Source organism: Centruroides sculpturatus, unplaced genomic scaffold, assembly GCF_000671375.1.
Source record: "Centruroides sculpturatus isolate CEXI.00-Female unplaced genomic scaffold, Cexi_2.0 scaffold104, whole genome shotgun sequence".
In the NCBI taxonomy this organism is placed as follows: Eukaryota; Metazoa; Arthropoda; class Arachnida; order Scorpiones; family Buthidae; genus Centruroides; species Centruroides sculpturatus.
This window is the reverse complement of record NW_019384379.1, coordinates 834,374-854,358: the sequence shown is the minus strand read 5'-3', so window position 1 is coordinate 854,358 and position 19,985 is coordinate 834,374. Positions and strand designations below refer to the sequence as shown.

The 19,985-nt window shown below is 29.2% G+C and overlaps 3 protein-coding genes across 4 annotated transcripts in view; 2 read left to right on the top strand and 1 right to left on the bottom strand.

Moving 5' to 3' along the window:
* Positions 1–425: 425 nt before the first annotated feature.
* LOC111617849 (leucine-rich repeat neuronal protein 3-like) lies at positions 426–3,170 on the top strand. Its single transcript, XM_023359169.1, has 3 exons — positions 426–579; positions 895–2,033; positions 2,373–3,170. The coding sequence occupies exons 2-3, from the start codon at positions 901–903 to the stop codon at positions 2,647–2,649; spliced, it is 1,410 nt and encodes a 469-aa protein (XP_023214937.1). The 5' UTR covers positions 426–579; positions 895–900; the 3' UTR covers positions 2,650–3,170.
* Positions 2,942–5,077, bottom strand: LOC111617850 (protein jagunal-like). Its single transcript, XM_023359170.1, has 2 exons — positions 4,814–5,077; positions 2,942–3,826 (listed from the first exon to the last, which is right to left on the bottom strand). Exons 1-2 carry the CDS (start codon positions 4,945–4,947, stop codon positions 3,343–3,345), a joined length of 618 nt encoding a protein of 205 aa, XP_023214938.1. The 5' UTR covers positions 4,948–5,077; the 3' UTR covers positions 2,942–3,342.
* A 4,337-nt stretch (positions 5,078–9,414) lies between these two features.
* Positions 9,415–19,985, top strand: part of LOC111617848 (ER degradation-enhancing alpha-mannosidase-like protein 2) — a 17,852-nt gene continuing 7,281 nt past the window's right edge. The window contains exons 1-7 of one of the 2 annotated variants that reach the window (XM_023359166.1): positions 9,415–9,663; positions 13,214–13,470; positions 16,067–16,192; positions 16,496–16,707; positions 16,786–16,927; positions 18,212–18,336; positions 18,446–18,590. In XM_023359166.1, the coding sequence (XP_023214934.1) occupies positions 9,551–9,663; positions 13,214–13,470; positions 16,067–16,192; positions 16,496–16,707; positions 16,786–16,927; positions 18,212–18,336; positions 18,446–18,590 (1,120 nt within the window). In that variant the 5' untranslated portion in view covers positions 9,415–9,550. Of the gene's footprint in view, positions 9,664–9,697; positions 9,798–13,213; positions 13,471–16,066; positions 16,193–16,495; positions 16,708–16,785; positions 16,928–18,211; positions 18,337–18,445; positions 18,591–19,985 lie in introns of those variants that run through there. The other variant, XM_023359168.1, reaches the window with a different exon arrangement.

Here is a 19,985-nt window from a genome sequence, read left to right as displayed (position 1 = left end):
ACTTTAAATATTCGATATAAGAATTCTACATTTACAGTTCTTCAATCCTTTATAAGAAAAGATCTTGTTTTAAATTTCCTACAAGTATTTTGGAATAAACCTTTTACAGTTTAACCTTTATAATGTGTTTCATTATAATCAAGTATAAAGATATTTTGTATATATAAAATTAGAGCATTAAATAAATAATACAAGCTCCTAACATATTAATATGCAATGCATTGTGTAATTATGAACATGCACGCTGTTCCTAATCATTTAAAGTACAGTACTTATACTAACAAAAAATTGTTTCGCATACGAAAATAGAAGCTGAAATAGATCAGAAACACAGGCAAAAATATAAATAAATGTTATTTTATTAAAAAGGAACCGATAAGAAAATATTCCATGATCGACATTATCGTTGGGTGAACTTTATTCTGTGCTTAGTAAAGAGCTGATAAGACATGTTGCTACATTGTAGGTGCGTCATTTTACCTTTGCACAGATTTAGAGAGAATAATAGATATCGACAATAGAAAATCGTCCTTTTTCTAGTGCTTTTCAACAGCAGTTCCACCATTGTCGGAATTATTGGTGAGTAATTTATATAGGTCTTTATGAGATTTCAAAGTGTAAATTTTACTGTATAATAAAGTCCAACATTTAATTGTTGCGAAATTCATATTTTAAATTTACTTTCATTTTCGTATTTATCAAAATATCTGTAAAGATCTCAAAACGTAAATTATAGTTCATTTAAATAAATTTTCGTGCTTAAAATTTGATATTTGAAAAGGCAAATATACAACAGCTTGCATTTAGATACCGTAATGAATTTTATCGTCATTTTCTTATCGTTTTAAATTGTTAGATTGCTCTCAATTTTCGAATTTAAATGTTGTTTTTCAGATAAAAATGAAGTTTGTGATCTCGTTTCTGCTTCTGCCATTTTGCACAGTTTGGAGTTATAAATCTGTGAGTAGAAATCCCTATTACAATTTAGAAGATAGAGGATACGAACGTCTTTGTAGCGAAGAGTTTAAATGTGTATGTCCTCACAACAGCGAAGGAAAATTTGTAGATTGTATACAATTAAACTTAGAAAAACTTCCGAATAACCTTCTTTTTCCAGTAAATGTAGAATCAATTAACTTTCAAGGTAATCGTATCGCTATCATCAACGTAAACACTTTCTACAATGGAGCGGGAGTAAGTTTCTTAGATTTATCATTTAATCGCCTGAATTATATATCAAGTACTGCATTTTTGGGTTTCGAAAAACTCACCCATCTTTATTTATCACACAACGAATTACAAAGTATTCCAGTTAATATGTTACAAGGTCTTCATAATTTAAGAATGCTGGACTTAAGTTTTAACAAATTGCAAACCTTTCTTTCTGATATATTCGAAGATACTTCTGAATTGAGAGAATTGAAATTGAAATTCAATCCACTAATGAATCTAGATGACATATCTTTCGAACATTTACCAATGCTGGAAAAGTTGGAATTAGAAAGCACCGGTTTAACCATTTTACCTAGCAATCTCTTCAAGTATACTCCTAACCTGAAGACTTTATCCTTAGCTAGCAACTTCTTCCATGAAGTGCCATCCAGAGCTCTCCAGAATGCTGAACAATTGCAAATGCTCGATATATCGGAAAATTTAATCGTAGAAGTCAAACCGAATGATTTTAGAGGATTGCGAAACTTAGCAACCTTATTCATGAACAGGCAACGTGGATTAATAACCATTAGAGAGTTTTCATTTGGAGATTTGGTGAATTTACACACGTTGCAATGTAGCTACAATCCCGAATTGATGTATATCGATAGCGATGCATTTCGAAAGAATGGTTCGGCATTCGCCCTTCGTTTGCAGCAATTACATTTGAGAGATAATGCGCTGGAGTATCTTCCTCATGATCTCTTATCCTGGAACGACATACCTTATCTAGATTTGCGTGAAAATCCGTGGAGGTGCGATTGTAATTTGCGATGGATGGCCGATTATCACCAGCAACAGAACTTTCAAGAAAACATCAAGTAAGCTTATCAAATTTTATGTGTATATCGCTGTCTAAATATCATCTTTATTAGTAATTCTAGCGAATTTTTATTTAATTTTCTCGTATTTTTATATTATTTTTACAGTATAATATTGGATAAGTTGAAAATTATTTATTAAATTCCTTAATAAATTGTTTTTTATGATCAATTAAGTAACAGATTTTATGAGCAATGTGAAGAATAAAAAAGATCAGGGAGTAATTTTTTTATAACAAGGATGATAATTATTTAAATTTAAATTTATATAAGTTAGTTAAATGATTTTATAGAAAAATTAATTATAAATATAAAATAATCATATTTTTTACATTACAGATGCGCTTCACCTTCATACTACGAAAATATTCCAGTATCTAAATTAAAAGCGGATGATTTTGTTTGTCAAAAATATTATTTTACTGATAGTTTTCCTATTCTTCTCATATTCATAGCATCTATCTTAATAGGGGTCTCATCTTTCATATCTCTTGTAATTTACTGTGTTAAGAAAGTAAATCTAAGATGGAGAGCAACCAGACAAAGTAAATACAGTCTCATAGTGCCAAAAGTAGAAAGAATTGATTTGGAATGGGATCATAGCATGGATCCTTGATAACGAGTCTTTAAAATATTAAAATAATAATTAAAATAATTGAATAAAAAATCAATTTTTAATGATACTCAATTTTATACATTATATACTAAAATTTTTGCTGTATTTTTTTAATAAATTAAAATATTTTTTAAAGATTTTTTTAAATAAAATTTTGAATTTCTCCGTCTACAAAATGTGCTATCAGAGTAGGAAAGCTTCTCAAGTGGAGATAAGTTTGTGTTATATTTTTATAGAAGAAATCAATGCTGACTCATTTTGTATAAAAATACACAAGAGATATCACAAGGCAGACATTTTAAAAATTTAATCTGATAAAAACTTACAGTAAAATTCTACACAATAACATCATCAGGCTGACAATATTTTTTTGAAAAATTTCCACCAGCTTTAGGATATTAGACATGTTCAGTTTCTTTACACTTCCAACATTCCAGACAAGAAAGATACACAAATACTTTAAATATGTAATACAGGCCTGAACAAGCACCCATCTCCGAACATTCTGAACACGTGAAAAATTCTTAAAATTTATGCTTCCACAGGTTAACAATATATACATTTAAAAAAAAATTAAATATGGCTAACAACCCTTAGACATTATCACGTCTACAAGGCACTTGTAGGATCCAAATAAAACAGATTATTTTTTTTTTATTTTAAATATTAAGTAGTACAACTGTACACGTAAGATTAATTACTTTTTTTAGCTTTCAGTTTCCATGTTCTTATGAGCCTAACAGCGAAATATAAAGAGAAAATATGTACCTGGAAACATAAAGTAAGAAAGACATACCATAAGAGAGCTATGGGATAACCTTGCCATTTTTCGATATCCGTGCTATCCCTAGTTTGAACATAATGCCACATTTCTTTAAAATAATATATACCGGCACCGATAACCGGACATACACCGAACAGAAATATGCCAATGGCGTATGTTGTTACGGAAGTGACTTTGTTGCGCTTGATCCCTTTTAAACCTGAAAAGATGAAGACGAAGCTCGATAACCATATCCATTCCCATATTAATGGTTTAGGTATGTAAAGCTCTTCTAACTCCAAGATGAAGATGTCTAAACGATCCAGAATGTCTTCCGTTACTTTGGTACACATGGCTAAAAAGAGGACGAAGTGAAGAAAGATGCAGAACTTCAGACGTGATTTATAAAGGCCACTGTAAAGATATCATTATATTGTATTGTCACTAATATTCTACATGTTTATGAATATGTTTAACTCGTTTAAAACTAAAATCTCTTTACAGTAAGAATTGCCTGCCTACATCTTTTAATTCCTATATTTTTATAGTTGATTAAGATGTAAAAAAAAAGGTTATTTTTATAATAAAAATGCCCTACGTATTATTCTTTAAAACTTTACTAGCTTATTTCTTATTTAAATGTAATAAACAGTATAGAATTTGATATTAATTTTAAAAAAAAAGAAAGTAAAGAATCTGCAAGGTACTACTAATTACATAACGTTGTACAGTACACTTACATAGGCTTGTATGTACGCTAGATTGGATTTATTATCCAAAAAAAACCTTACAAATTTTAAGATTTATCACATTTAAAATTATATTTTCTTATTAAGAGTTATTTGTTATGATAAATTCTAAAATATTTTATAACAAGAAACTGGTTATTTGCTTGGTTTTTGTTATAATAAAAGTATGTATATATGCTGAGAAATTATATCATTTATACTTATAGAAACGTAAAGTCCGAGATTCAAAATGATTAAACAGTGAAGTATCATTTGTTAGAAGTATTCTTGATGCTTAAGATTATGATGACAAGTTCTGAAAGCTCTCTATGTTTATAAATACACTACACACTCAGATCTTTCATTTAAGTTATTGATTAATGAATTTATTCCGTTTAAAAACTAAAATCAAAGTCATTGTTTGCGTAAGAATTGTTCTCGCGTATTAAATTACCTATAATTTATTTTTATAGCCAAATATACATAAGAGAAATTTAATAAATAAATATATTATATGACTGACCATGGTTAAATATGTTTAATTAATATATATTATAGAACCGATAAATAATTTTAAAGTGATTAAATAGAGAAGTCTGTCACCGTGTCAGGAGGGGGTATGTGAGGCGACAGAGCTGACAACTAAAAATATCTCGCGATGCTATTTACTAACCTTACTCGGTACTGGCTAGCTACTTTCTGACGAAAAAGAAAATCCATGCCGTCTGTAGCCACCACAGCCACGTCATTAGTCATCGGTGTGGCCACTTCCGTTTCTTCTGTACCTTCTGTTACTGTTCCCGCCATTTGGGACGTTTCTTATTTCTTCATTTATATATATACTTTTTTCGAGATATACTTTTGTTCATCGGATATTCCTCGCTATGCAAGGAGCGATGTTGGTACCTCTGGCGAGTGAATTAGCACCGAATGTGTCCTACCCTTTATATAAGTTAGCCTTCGAAGGGTTTACACTGCTTAGCTCCGTTGAGATGATGAGAAACATTCTCGAATGATGATGATGCGGCAAATCGAGTATCTAAATTCGGATGTTAAGCATATTTATGTCATACGTAAAAATTTTTAAAGACTCTCGTGGCTAAAAATTGCTGATTACTGATTTAAGTATAGAGTTATACTCTCATAAACTTCTAGCAATGTAATACTTCTAGTGCATTTATAATTGAGAAATTCTATCGAGCAATCTAAGTAATCTGTTAACAATGTAAAAAGAATAAATCCGTAGATTTATTTATTTGTTAATTGTAAACAATATTAAGTAGATTGAGCATGAGGTAATAAAAATACAAAACATGTATTTGTTATAGTTTTTCTATAAAAAGTAAGAGAAATTATGATAATATAAAAATCTTTTAAATTATTTATTTATATGGAAGTACAGCAAATGTAGCGAGCTTGCAAAGAAATGTGTTCCACCAACGAAGAACAATCAAATATTACCTGTATAATAAAAATAAAATGTTCTTGTGGTTTTTATGATCATAGAAAAGAATTAAACACAATTTACATTAAAGAAAATGAATTAATTACATTATCGGTTACAAAATAATCACGGTTTCACTAAATTTTCAATCTTTTTGAGCTGATAATTTTGGGATGCCATCTTGTCGCATTGAAGATGCTTTTATATGTACTGTACAAACGAAAAATGAAAGTCAAAGACCTGCATTTTTCTGTATAAAAAATATACAAATAACATTAAAAAGTAAAGAAACAATTAGCAGTTTTTTATTATTTCTTGAAATTTTCTGGCACCTCTATAAGAATTACAAACTGGCTGAGAACCGCAATATTTTACATCAACAGAATTGACAATTTAATACATTACTTATCTTTATGTAAGTAAATATTGATTATTATCTATTTTTATCTACCAGTTTTTGTTAACTTAAATATGATTAAATATGTTCTATAGATTTAATCATGAGCATTAAACTAATTTAATAGTGACCCTTGGAAACTAGTTTTAATATACATAAAAGTAACAATTTTTTACGTTGATGAAGTGATAAATGCTCTGTATTCATAACTGTATGCAATATATGCACTATTTATAATTCATAGAGATGATTTGCATTGCATCTTTGATAGCCTATATTTAGCAATACTTTGTCTTAAGATGAGCAATGGAGTATGGTCGTGCATGATACTGTAATTTAATTAGAAAACAGCATTAGCCTATATCCTCGCAATGCTGAACAAATTACAGTTATTTATTGCAAACGTGTTAGTTTATTTAAACAGGAAACATAATAGGCTAATGGAATTTTAATACGTTAAATACGAATTTATAAAAGTTAATGTTCATAGATCCTTCAGTAGCCTACAATATTTGACAGAATTCCTGAGATTACTTTTAATGAAGATGTAATTAAAATGTTATGATTTTATGTAAGTTAATCTTTTACGAGATTTGGAGATCAATACTGAAAGATTTTTATGAATGGAATTCATAAAAATCTCAGGAAAACAACGCATAAATTTAATAAGATTTGTCATCTAAGTTAATTGAAAGAATAAAAAGAATTGTTTTCTGTGAATGAAAAAATCGTTCACGTAATTCTACTGTAATACCATGGCTAATAAATGTTTAGTTCAATACATTTTAGTTTAGGTTATTGCAATATAATGGCTGTAATCATTTTAAACAAGACTATAAACTATAAAATTCAATCTACCATTTATAAAATATTTATTGTACTACATTTTCATACTGTGTTTGCAAATAAGCAAAACATAATTAAAGTTCTGCGCAGAACTTTGATTATGTTTTATTTGTTTTGATCATTTAAAAGCATGGGTCAGCACCAAAACTTTATAGCAAAGCGTAAAATAAATCAACAAACGTCACTTATACACGAAGTTAAGGAATGAGAAAGTGAGAGAGAACTGAAATTTATATATAAATTGGAAAATACTGCAGAATTTTACTTCTCCAGGCAAAATCTGTCTACACTTTGTTTTTTTTTTTTTGTAATTAACTTTGCAATAAAAACATAAATTGGTGCAAGCGAAGTCGACGAATTTCCTAAAATCGTTTACAGCATTATGTGAGCCAAATGTAAGCTTGCCTTTGAAAAACTTTTAAGCTTTAATTCCTAATCTTAGTGCCTACTAATGGCCGAGTGGATAAAATCACCCAACAGTGTAATTGGTCCGGATTTCGCGCCCAACGAACAGACTGGAGGTTTCCGGGTTTTCGTCATGTATCTAATATCCAGGAATATCTTCCTGAAAACGAACTCCCTTAAGCAGATTGATGTTTTATTTTTGTTTCAAACTTTTGTATTAAATTCAATAAAACTTGTAATAAACGTATAGGGGAGACTAGGACTGACTACACAGTTTTTACTTTCGAATTTTTTAATTACTATCTATGAAAGATTTTCAAAATATTTTTACATTACAATTAAGTTTCATATCTTTGCTTAGCTTGTGTAAAATTTTTGCTTCTCTATACAGAGCGTAAATATTTTATCTTTATTATTTTACAACAGTCGTCAGTGTGACAGTCTGTCTACCCCACCTCGAGGTTGGTTGACTCATATACATTTCAAGTAAAGAATTTAGAATTATAATAAGCAGACAAAAATGGAAAATACAGTAAAAGAATTTAACAACGTTATTATATGCTTATAAAATATTGTTTAACCAGAATTAATACTGAAAAAACTGGGTTATAAAAAAATCCAGCAACGAGTTGCTTAACTTTCCCGGAAACTTTTGGTTACCTCCATCTTTTATCATATTTTATTTAATCTCATGCAAGAGTTACTGTTTTTCATGAAGTTCGTTTATTTGTAGGTTGTGAACCTACAAATAATTCCTCACATCAAAAAGAAAAACTGATCGAGATAACACACTTCCCGATGTTATATTAAGAGCAACAAAAACTTGTAAAATTAAATAATGAATGTTTAATTTTACAAGCCTTCGTTGCTTCAAAGAATAACATTCGAAAGAGAAGAAAATAAAGCAGAATCTTGTGGTGAAGAGTAAGATGAAGAGGATAGTGATTTGTGTACATTGAACTCTTCTTCAATAGTCATTTCAAAAAGTGGACTGTGGCGACCGAATAATTGTAATCTAGCGCTGCATCTGAAAATCCAGATGGAGCTATTAAAACATGTGCAGTCCGTCTGACATATTCTTTTTCTCTCTCTCGGTTACACTCCTGACGACAAGTGAATGTTCTGTACCGACGCATGCTTGTGACCGATCGAGCTTTACTCAATAAGTGTAAAACAAAATCTTGTACGTGATTGTAAATAAATTTTCATGGTGAGATATAAAACTTCGGTTATTTTATAAAATCAACGAACGCTCAAGTGGTGCATCAACCATCATATGGACCATTGTGCAGATTGTAAAGGATGGGGCAATGAAAATTACACACTAGGTTCCATGGGCGTAGCCAGAGTTTTGTTATGGGGGGCCTAGTGGAGGCCAACCTGACACAAAATTGAATTATTTCAAATTATTGTTCATTATTGGGCACCGAGCAAGCCGTTCACCTTTTTTTAGTATTCAAAACTTTTATTTTAGCTTTAGGTTTTTACAAATCGACTCAACACTTTTTCGGCTGTGATTTCCTGGGGAGGGCACCAGGTTCCCTGGGAGGGGCCGTGCCCACCCAGGCTCCCCCCTCGCTACGCCCATGCTAGGTTCACAGATTTAGATTTGTCATAATAGTGTGTTCAAATCAAATTAAGAAATGGACTAATTTGTCCGATTAAAAAAGCTATATTAATAATTTTTACTTTCTCAGCTATTATAAGTTTATAACCAGTGCCGGCCCGAGGCAAGTTTTAGGATGGAGCGAGATTCTATTATGGCGTCCCCCTTGGTTGCCCCTAATTTATACCCTTTAATTTTCTTTACCACTGAGGCGCCCCTAGGACTTAGCGCTTGGAGCGGCTGCTCCGTTCGCTCTATGGTAGGGCCGGCTCTGTTTATAACACAGGGAAAGTATGGCGATCGGTCAAAAAATGACCCACATTTTTGGGCTCAAGAGACCTTGAAATGTCGAGAAATGCAAAAAAAATTCGGGGGTTTTTCCTGTATGTATGGATGTTGTGTGTATGTGTACAATCCAGTACACACTTTTAATTTCCAAATTTCAATTAATTAATTTCGAAATTAATGAAATTACGAACGCATTAAATCCCAAAATATAGCGTTCGATGCCGAAGATCGAGCTGCCATCTGCATTTTATTTGTCACAAATATGAAAATTGTGTTCGGACGGGGAAAGAAACTTTCGTGAATTTATCAATTTACTTATATTCGTACTCGAAATATACAGAAAATGAGACGAAAACATTTATTAAAATTTAATCTCGGATAACAAGTTTAAGACTACGTCATCTGTTGTTGTGATCGAATAAACATGGAGAAGGTGCGAGGTGGCATAATAATTTGGTTTATGTTTGCTGTTAATTACGAATTATTTAACGTGTACGAATGTAGAAAAATTACAGAAGACGATATAAAATCTTATAGGTATCGTTATTCATCATATAAAAGTGATATATTATAAAAATCATGCGTCGAAAATGGATGTTTACTGAAATGTTAATGGAAGTAACGTTTAGTTAATTCGTGTATATGTGGTTATATGTACGATTTATCTAAAGGTAACTTCTACTGTAAATATTATAACATAAATATTATGGATAAATTATAGGCTCAATTCAAGCTCATAATGATATGTTTGGGACCTTAACAGAGCTGTAGAGCATACTCATAGGAACAAAAAAGTCAAAGGAACCATACCTGTATATGCGTTCCTTCTTGGGATCTTTGCCTCCAAAGTCAGTTTTCATATTCTCCATGTTCCGTGAGAGTCGAGGCTTGCTGACGACACATGGAGTTGTCGCCATGACCGACACTCCACGTGTGGTTGTGCGCTTTGGTGCGAGTGATAGTGATCGTCTTGACATCTGTGTGGGTCAAGCCCACGTGCCCTCCTAAAACATCAAGTACTCCACAAACAGTTGAGTGGATTATTCGAAGCTGGTATAGTTAAATAGTTAAATGCAGTCTTGGCAGAGCGATGAGACTCACGATTGCATGCAATGTGATTTTGGGGGAGCTATATCTTGTGAAGGATAACATGTAGAGATATGGTTCCTTACTTTTTTGCTCCTGTGGGTATGGTCTACTGCTCTAATAAGATCCCCGTAGTCTCTTTCAGAGGTGTAATTGTACCACATGATCAAAAAATGTAAAATAATCATTAATTCAAATCTTTTAATATACTGTAGTTAAGGCTGGAAAATTTTAATGCATTTCAATGAGCCTTCATGTGTTAAGATCTGGGTGCACTTTGGTGAATCTGCTAAAAGTGTTTGTGCATATGGTCTAAATATTATTCCATAATGTTTTTTTTTACAAATTAACATTGTAGCATTAGAAAAAGAAATTCATTATGAGGTGTAATAAATATTTATGCACTGTATGTAGTTTGTATAAATTAGAGAAATAATAATGGTTTAAGTTCATTAAGACTCAGTTATGTCATGTAGGTTTAGTAGCAACTTGCTGATGAATTTTTCTTGCTGCTGTTAAATTCTGTCAATGTAATTATTTTGGCTAGTAAACTTGCCAGATAATTTAGCTGAGTAAAGTTGAAGGCTGGGTTACAGTTGTCACTTGTTCACAAGTTTACTCTCTGACTAGAAAACTTGCTCTGTATAATCATGTATAGCAAGTAAATTAGCACTTAGAAGATATACAACTACTGGCTGAAGTAACTCACGAGAATTCTAGCTTTTGCTTGCATTTTGAAAACAAAAAAAAAAAAAGCATAATGACAATTTTCCTCAAGAAATATAAAGAATATTATTATTTGCTTAAGGAATTGAAATTGTTTTTTTCAGAATTACATTTAGATCTGTCTGAGTAAAGACTCAATTTTTTGTCCTTACGAAATATTTTCTTTAGACTTTAAAGTTAAAATTAGACTTGACAATGTTTCATATTGTCATACAGTTTAAAGAATATTATATTTTATTCTTTTTCAATATAATCTTGAAAGAAAATAAACAAATCTACTAGCCCAGTGTAATTGGTACTCACTGTGTGTGTGTGAGCGAACTTGTAAACTTGCAATCAAGTTTTTACACTATCCAGTAGTTAGTAAACATGCCCAATGTAATTGAGCCCGTATGAGTTTAATTTCAAAGAAATGTTTCAAAAATATTTTTCTCTTTCATGCAACAGTATTACTAGAAAAATTTAATACATTACACTAGAAAGTAGACTTTTTTCAATAATTTTCTTTTTAATAGAAATTAAATTTATATATATTAATTATATTTGAAAGGATTTTCTTGAATAACATTGTTTAAAGTATAAATCATATGAATAAAGCAAATGACTTACATATTACATGTCTCTTATTATACGTTTATTTGAAGTTTTAGTAATCTTGTTTCCAATTTTAAATATGCCATATAATTAAAAACTTGACATCTATACTATCCCAATCAACAATGATTCAGTGAATCTTATTACCATATACACTTTTCCACCACCTACTTAGAATTAAAATCTATTTTAGAAAGATTTTTTGAATTCTTAAAAATAATTAGATTCTATTTCTGCTTTATTGATGGACTTCAGAGTTTGGAGAAGTAAGATTTAAAATGTAAATAGAATTATGTACAGTAAGTTGAAGTTAAAATACATTAATAACATAAATATGCATGTTAAGCATCAATGTTAATTTATTTACTTGGGATTAAAATAAACATTAAAAATGCATAAATTTATTTTGTATCTAGGCAAATAAATTTTGTTGGTCTTTGATAGCTGGATGGTCAAGGTGATTAAGATATCAGCACTGGAGGATCTGGGATCAAAACTAGAAGGTGACATTCAGATGAAGAAGTGGTTAATGTATTATCATACCACTCTGGGGGACATGGGAAGGAATCTGGATGGGTCAGAAACTCCAGGAATTTTTTAGAGGTTGGTCTGTCCTGAATATGTCAGGCCCATTCCTCACCATCCAGCTGGCGGTCTGGCCAAACCCATAATGAATATAATTAAAATGGCCCTCTTGGTACCCACAGAGCAGAAAGAGAAAAAAGTTTTGTTGGCCAGTTTTTCAGTTTTGATAATAGTCTATAGACTGATTTATTTGAAAATTGATATGTTGTTATCTAAAATAAAATCAAACTTAGATTAGAAGAATGCATTTTAAATTAATTAAAATATATGATTTTTAATTAATAAATTTTATCAATTTATTTGTTTAATGATTTTAAAATTTCGAGATATACTTTTGTTCATCGGATATTCCTCGCTATGCAAGGAGCGATGTTGGTACCTCTGGCGAGTGAATTAGCACCGAATATGTGTCCTACCCTTTATATAAGTTAGCCTTCGAAGGGTTTACACTGCTTAGCTCCGTTGAGATGATGAGAAACATTCTCGAATAATGATGATGCGGCAAATCGAGTATCTAAATTCGGATGTTAAGCATATTTATGTCATACGTAAAAATTTTTAAAGACTCTCGTGGCTAAAAATTGCTGATTACTGATTTAAGTATAGAGTTATACTCTCATAAACTTCTAGCAATGTAATACTTCTAGTGCATTTATAATTGAGAAATTCTATCGAGCAATCTAAGTAATCTGTTAACAATGTAAAAAGAATAAATCCGTAGATTTATTTATTTGTTAATTGTAAACAATATTAAGTAGATTGAGCATGAGGTAATCAAAATACAAAACATGTATTTGTTATAGTTTTTCTATAAAAAGTAAGAGAAATTATGATAATATAAAAATCTTTTAAATTATTTATTTATATGGAAGTACAGCAAATGTAGCGAGCTTGCAAAGAAATGTGTTCCACCAACGAAGAACAATCNAATCAAACTTAGATTAGAAGAATGCATTTTAAATTAATTAAAATATATGATTTTTAATTAATAAATTTTATCAATTTATTTGTTTAATGATTTTAAAATATTTAACTATAATATACATTTTTATTTTTAAAACAGTAATAATAATAAATAATAATTTAATATTTTTAGGGAACAAGTTGTACAAATGTTTCAGCATGCTTACAACAATTATTTAACAAATGCTTATCCTTATGATGAATTAAGGCCATTATCTTGTGATGGAATGGACACATGGGGAAGTTTTTCATTAACCCTTATTGATGCTTTGGATACATTAGCTGTGATGGGCAATTATAGTGAATTTCGCAGGGTTGTAGAAAAAATCATCAGTACAGCTGATTTTAATACCAACATCAATGTATCAGTTTTTGAAACAAATATCAGAGGTATGGTGACTTATAACTTTAATTATTTTTAATGTTGTTAAAATTTTTACAATAGAGGTTCTTCCAAAAAGAATTCTACTGTTTTAAATTATTGTAATTATGTTAATTATTATCTGAGAACATTATAATGTACATTAAAACATTGGAAAATGTCCAAGTTTTGCATTAACCCATTACAATTTCTCAATGAATGTACCTTGTATCACATGGCACACATCCAACTGACACTCAAATTCTTCCTATCATATCCATCTCTTTCACAGCAGCCACAATTCTACAGCTCCATAGCTATATTCCTGTATTCTGCAGTTCCTGCAGACTATTTGTGAATTATCATCTTACATGAAATTCATAAAACTTGTAATTGTTTAAAATTTGATGAATACAAAATTATATCTTCTTCCATGCAAAATATTACATATAATGAGATTAAATATTACATTCTTTTCCTAAGACAGTGAGAAGTAAATATTTATGTACAGTATAGACTAATGTTATATAATATTCAATAAGTCTGTGTGTATGCTGAAGTATAGTAATGATTTCATGTGATGTTGTATAAGGAAAATAATTTTATAAGTAAACTATGATTCAATTAATTTAGTAAACCAAAACTCTAAGCAGCTTGGCAATTTTGTTGAAATGATCAAATTTGGAATAAATTCTGTGCATTTAAAGAAACTATTGAGCATCAGAGATCTTATTATTGCAGAATAGAAGAAAGAAAGACATCTCAGTCAGACTAAACATATAGCATAGTTATATTTCGAAGGAAAAGAATTGATCCTTTTAATTATTAAATCAATTCTGAGTATATCAATTGGGTAATGTTTACATATGATATTTTTAATCAATCATCTTGTTTAATGTTTTCAAGCTTTCTTATAATGTATATTATACAACTTTTTGCATTTTTTTAAATCAATTTTTAAATAGTTATGTACTCTGAAATTTTGTCTTGTACATTCTTTCCTATAATAGTTCTTTTAAAATAAATAAACAAATTATGTGGGTTTAATATTAATGATTATTTTCATATTTATTTATTCAGATATATTACATTTGATAAACTATGTACTTATTTATGTATCATTTCAAAAATGTTTATTTTATTTAATCTTAGCAATTTTTTATTTCAGAATTGTTGTAAACATTATTTGTGAAGAAATTTTGTTTAAATTCTTGGAAAATATTTGAACATTACCAAGCAACAAATAGACACTACTGCATACTATATGTTTTTGCAACATAATTATGTTCATAGTTTACTTTCTAATAGCAAATTCACCAATCCAATCTAAAGCTAGATTACAAAATCATCATATTGAAGTTGGAGCAATGTTAAAAGCCATCTGTCTTATCCAAATATGTCTTTGTGTGAATTATGTACTAAATAAATGCCTGATTTTTGAAGTCAGATTATTACTATGATGGAATCTAATAATTTAAAAAAATTTGTGAAGTTTTGAGGAAAAGAATTTTGTTAGAATGGTCATGGAACATAAAAATTACATTGGAAATTTAATATTTGATGACAAAGTAGTCATCAAATATAGTAGTATTTATGACTAGTTTCAATACTTAAAAAGACAGAAATCATCAAAAAAATTGCATGTATGTGTTATTTTTAGAATAATTTTATCAGTGCATACTCTGACCTGTAATATGAAAATTAAATCCCTGATAATTTAAAAGTTAAATCTAGAACTGACACACAGTGAATGTTGATTTTAACTGAAGTTGAAATTTAAATCTGACTGCCGGGACATTCCAATTTTCAATGCTGACTAAGCGCTGATCTCAATGTTCATTAAAAGTTGTTTCTTTTTCAATGTTGAAGTGACACTGTTGTCAATGTTGACTCAACACACTCAGCACTCAACAGATATGTTGACTGCTACTTTCCAATGAATTGTGCGTAATTGGTAAGACATTTAAATGGAATCTATTTTGCTGAGAATGGAATTATGGGAACTAAGCACTTTGCACTCGAGTTGGAATGTTGTTGATGACGTCAAATTGTTGGTTTCAACACTCAACACTTGTGTTGAAAATTAGTTGAAACAATTACTCGTGTATTGGTTTGAATTGAGGTAGTAAATATGGCTATAAGTATTAAGAAAATATCATTTTTTTATTCGTTTCTTAAAGATATAATGTACAGTACTACTGTACCTATTTTTGTATCCACTTTTTGATTTTGGATTGAAAATTTTATACGTGCTTATTTTTCGGTGACATATTAGGATGATGATGTGTTTGTTTTGTTGATATTGTTATTTAGATTATAAAAAGAATAAAAGAGTCTTATATATTTTTAAGAATATGTAAGAATTACATAACTGTTTACTGCATTAATGATGATCTTGTGATTTAGATATAATTTGAGTATGCAGCTTAGTTGAAGTAAGCATGTTTTCAAGTATTCATTTTATTTATGTATTACATGTAGAAAATGCATTAGATTGTTCCTTCTCTTTTCAAGACTTAGTTGTGAATCCATATTATATAAAAGCATGCAATGTTTTGAATTGTTTATTGTTATTATATTGTGCTATTTGTTTACATTGATTTCAATTTGATTTAATTCTTTCAGTTGTAGGTGGTCTTTTATCAGCTCATCTCTTATCTTTTAAAACTGGATTAGAACTAGAACCTGGATGGCCATGTTCTGGACCATTATTACGTTTAGCTGAAAATATAGCACGGCGTTTACTACCAGGTAATTTCAGTTCATTCAAAAAAAAAAATGTTTATACAATTGATGAAAATATTTCTAAATATTCAAATTTTTAAATTTAAGTCAAAGATTTTTATAGAAAGTGTATCAAAATTTAAATATTACATCTTTTAATTATCTTTGTTTTGCACTATATTTACAATAAATGTTGGGAATATACTCTACATTCAGATTTTATTCCATTAGATATTCATAGATTATAGTTATAATGATGATTATTATAAGACTGCAAGTTATACTTTACTGTTATAATTTAAATAGTTTTTGAAATAATTGTTTTTTAAGCATTTCAGACTCCAACAGGGATGCCTTATGGAACTGTAAATCTCCGACACGGAGTACCACCAGGAGAAACAGCTATAACATGTACAGCAGGAATTTCAACATTTATTGTTGAATTTGGTACACTGAGTAGACTTACAGGAGATTCAATATTTGAAGAAACGGCCATGAAAGCTTTAAATGCTTTATGGGATAGAAGATCTTCTGTTGGTTTGGTATAAAAGCTTTTTATTATAATTAAAATTTTACAATTTAATAAAAAGTTATTGAAGCTATTTAATTATTACAAATAGGTTGGAAACCATATAAATGTTCAAGAAGGAAAGTGGACAGCATTAGATGCAGGAATAGGGGCAGGAGTTGATTCTTATTATGAATATTTAGTCAAAGGATCAATTTTACTTCATAAACCTGAATTGATGAAAATGTTTAAAGGTATCCCTTAAAATGTAATTATGAATCAAATATTAAATTTAATTAGTAAAAATTGATAAATTTAAATTTGTCAGTTCAAAGGATCAATTTTACTTCATAAACCTGAATTGATGAAAATGTTTAAAGGTATCCCTTAAAATGTAATTATGAATCACGTATTAAATTTAATTAGTAAACATTTTTCGCATTTTAATGTTTTGATTTAAAATACATAAATAAAGTTTAATTGTCTAATGTTTTTTTTGTATGAAACAAGCTTCATATTTCATATCTAAATACAGACTTAATTTTTTAAATATGTTGTGCTACTAACAACAAAATAATATAAAATGAACGACAAACGTGATGAAAATATAAACAAATAAATGAACTAAAAAAATACAATATGGCATCACTTTGATTTTGGATAAAAAAATAATAAGTTGTAGAAATAAAATAATAATAAAAAATAATTTAGCAAATTGTACTTTGTCAAAAAATATTTAATCACTACCATAAAATTAGGCAAGAACAAGCAACTCTTTTCATCAACATTTTATAATGTTTCTTTATAACTATGAAATTATTCTTCCATGAATTGAAGTCAGATAAATCAGTTCACATGTAGGAATTTGGACTATTATAACTCATTTACAGTCTTTGTTGACTTCAAAATTTTCATGATTCTCCCAAAATTTCACAAGGCATTTAAAACCATGAAAATGATAGGAAACATTGTTAGTACATACTTGTTTTAGCAGTTCATAAATTTTAACGTTTACGATTAAATTCTTTCTTCAAACAATGATATGTTCAATATAAAAATTTCATAAGATGACAAGACATACAATGACAACACATGAATGGTCTTAAGAAGTTCAGATGTTGGAATGTTCAGATATCTCACAGATAAGTTGAATTTTATTGTATAAAGTTTTACATATTTTACAATGAAAAAGTAGTAATGTAAATAACTAAATGTTGTACACTTCAAATCAAGGAATGATTCTAATTAAGATTCTTATTTAATTTCTTTAATATTAAGATATATTTAAGATTATTATTTAAACATCTTATTTAATTTACAATTAATTTAAAATACATGTAATCCAAATTAATATTTATTTTTAAAATTAATAAAAAGAATGTAAATGTAATTTATAAATATAATTTAAATCCATACTGATATTTTAATTAATGATTATTTTTAATCAAAACAATGAATTTGATACAATCCCATTTTTTAAATTTATAATTGATTTAAATACCTTATGGATGTTTAACCATAACTTATTACTTTGTTAGAATATTATCGGGTGATTTCAAAATATATGAAGAGAGATGACTGGTACATGTGGGTTAGTATGGGAAGTGGCCAAGTGACCATGCCTATTTTTCAGTCTTTAGAATCATTTTGGCCAGGTCTTTTAGTAAGTGTAAACTTATTTTTAAATTTTACATCATTAATAACAATTTCCTTCTTGAACATGAAGTGTTTTATGTTATGATCATAGGCTATTATGTTATTTTCTTTGAAAGACCCTCTTTGGAGAAATTGATCAAGCACAGAAAACTCTGTATAATTATCATCAGGTGTGGAAACAGTATGGTTTTACCCCAGAATTCTATGACATAGTTCGAGGACAAGTTAACAACAGACGAGAAGGATATCCACTACGTCCAGGTAAAAAGATAAAAATTATAATTATCTAGATATAAATTATGATTTTAAAATCCATAATAAGCCACCAATTCAAATATTTATTTTTTACATGATAAAAAGTTTAAATATTTTAAATATTCACCTACATTAAAAGTATAAAATAAAGCTTTTTTATGTTGTCTTTGAAACCTGTGTTTGATAAATTTGTTGGACTTCAAACTCAAAATTGAGTTTTAAATAAACACTTGGCTTTATTTCCATCTCCTTTTAGTTGATATGTGGCATTTGCACGTTTTGGGCATAAAGCCCCTCATCAGTCAACTAAATGATACAATATTTAAAATATTACACTAAATATCTAATAAAACTGAATTAAAACAAGATATAGTTCTTACCATATCCATATTCAATCCGTTATACATACAAGGTCTTTACCCAATCGACACATGCAACTTATCTCACAATAAGTGGAGTAATTCCCTTTACATTAAAATCTGCTATATATATAATCATTTGCTTATTTCACAATATCCAACTATTACAATATCTAAGAAGTATAGACTTAATTACATGTACATTTCAGAAACGAGCGATTTTTTTAATGTTATTGTCTTTTGACTGTATCCGCGTCACTTACTGCGTTGCAGTTTTGTACTGATTTGCATATTACAGATATTATGAGTGGTAACAACAGTATAACTTTTTAGACAATTTACAATCGACATTAATGCATACTGCATGTTTTATAATATTTTCAGCCAGTTTTCATTTATTTTTACACTTAAATTTTTATTGATACAGTTTTTGGCTGTTAAAATTGAAACACTTTCCTTAAATTTTCTATTATACATGTTTTTTCTTTGTATAAAATTTGAACATTATTTTTATCTATATTACAGCCGTTTAATAAACAGTTGTCATGAAAAACGGAGTTTTAGTCTATAATATCTGAGATCTGCAATGTGTTTCTTTAATCGTATACTTAGTTTGCATTTAGTTTCTCCTATATAGAAGTTAACTATATTACAAGTACATGGTATCTTATACACTATGTTCTTTGTTTCTTGTTCTTTATTGTCTGCTTTTTTATTAGATTTTATGAGTCTTAATCTATTTTCTAATTTTTCATATTTCGGGGCTAGTTTCATGTTTATTTTTTGTAAATCTTTGTTGATATTTTCATATATATATACAGTGATGCCTCGTATAATGTACGCCTCGAATAACGGACGCTGTGAACAACGGACTTTCTGTTTGGCCGTTACGTGACTCGAGCAACGGACTTTCTGTTTGGCCGTTACGTGACTCGAGCAACGGACTTTCTGTTTGGCCGTTACGTGACTCGAGCAACGGACTGGTTGCGAACAACGGACTTTCCGTTCGGCAGTTACGTGAGGCGAACAACGGGCTTTCTGC

What these genes read in the sequence shown, in the direction of transcription:
- LOC111617849 (XM_023359169.1), top strand. Translation starts at nt 901, where the DNA reads ATGAAGTTTGTGATCTCGTTTCTGCTTCTGCCATTTTGCACAGTTTGG. An exon ending in AACTTTCAAGAAAACATCAA is followed by an intron (nt 2,034 to 2,372) that starts GTAAGCTTATCA and finishes TTTACATTACAG; the next exon opens with ATGCGCTTCACCTTCATACT.
- LOC111617850 (XM_023359170.1), bottom strand. Translation starts at nt 4,947, where the DNA reads ATGGCGGGAACAGTAACAGAAGGTACAGAAGAAACGGAAGTGGCCACA. An exon ending in GCTAGCCAGTACCGAGTAAG is followed by an intron (nt 3,827 to 4,813) that starts GTTAGTAAATAG and finishes ATATCTTTACAG; the next exon opens with TGGCCTTTATAAATCACGTC.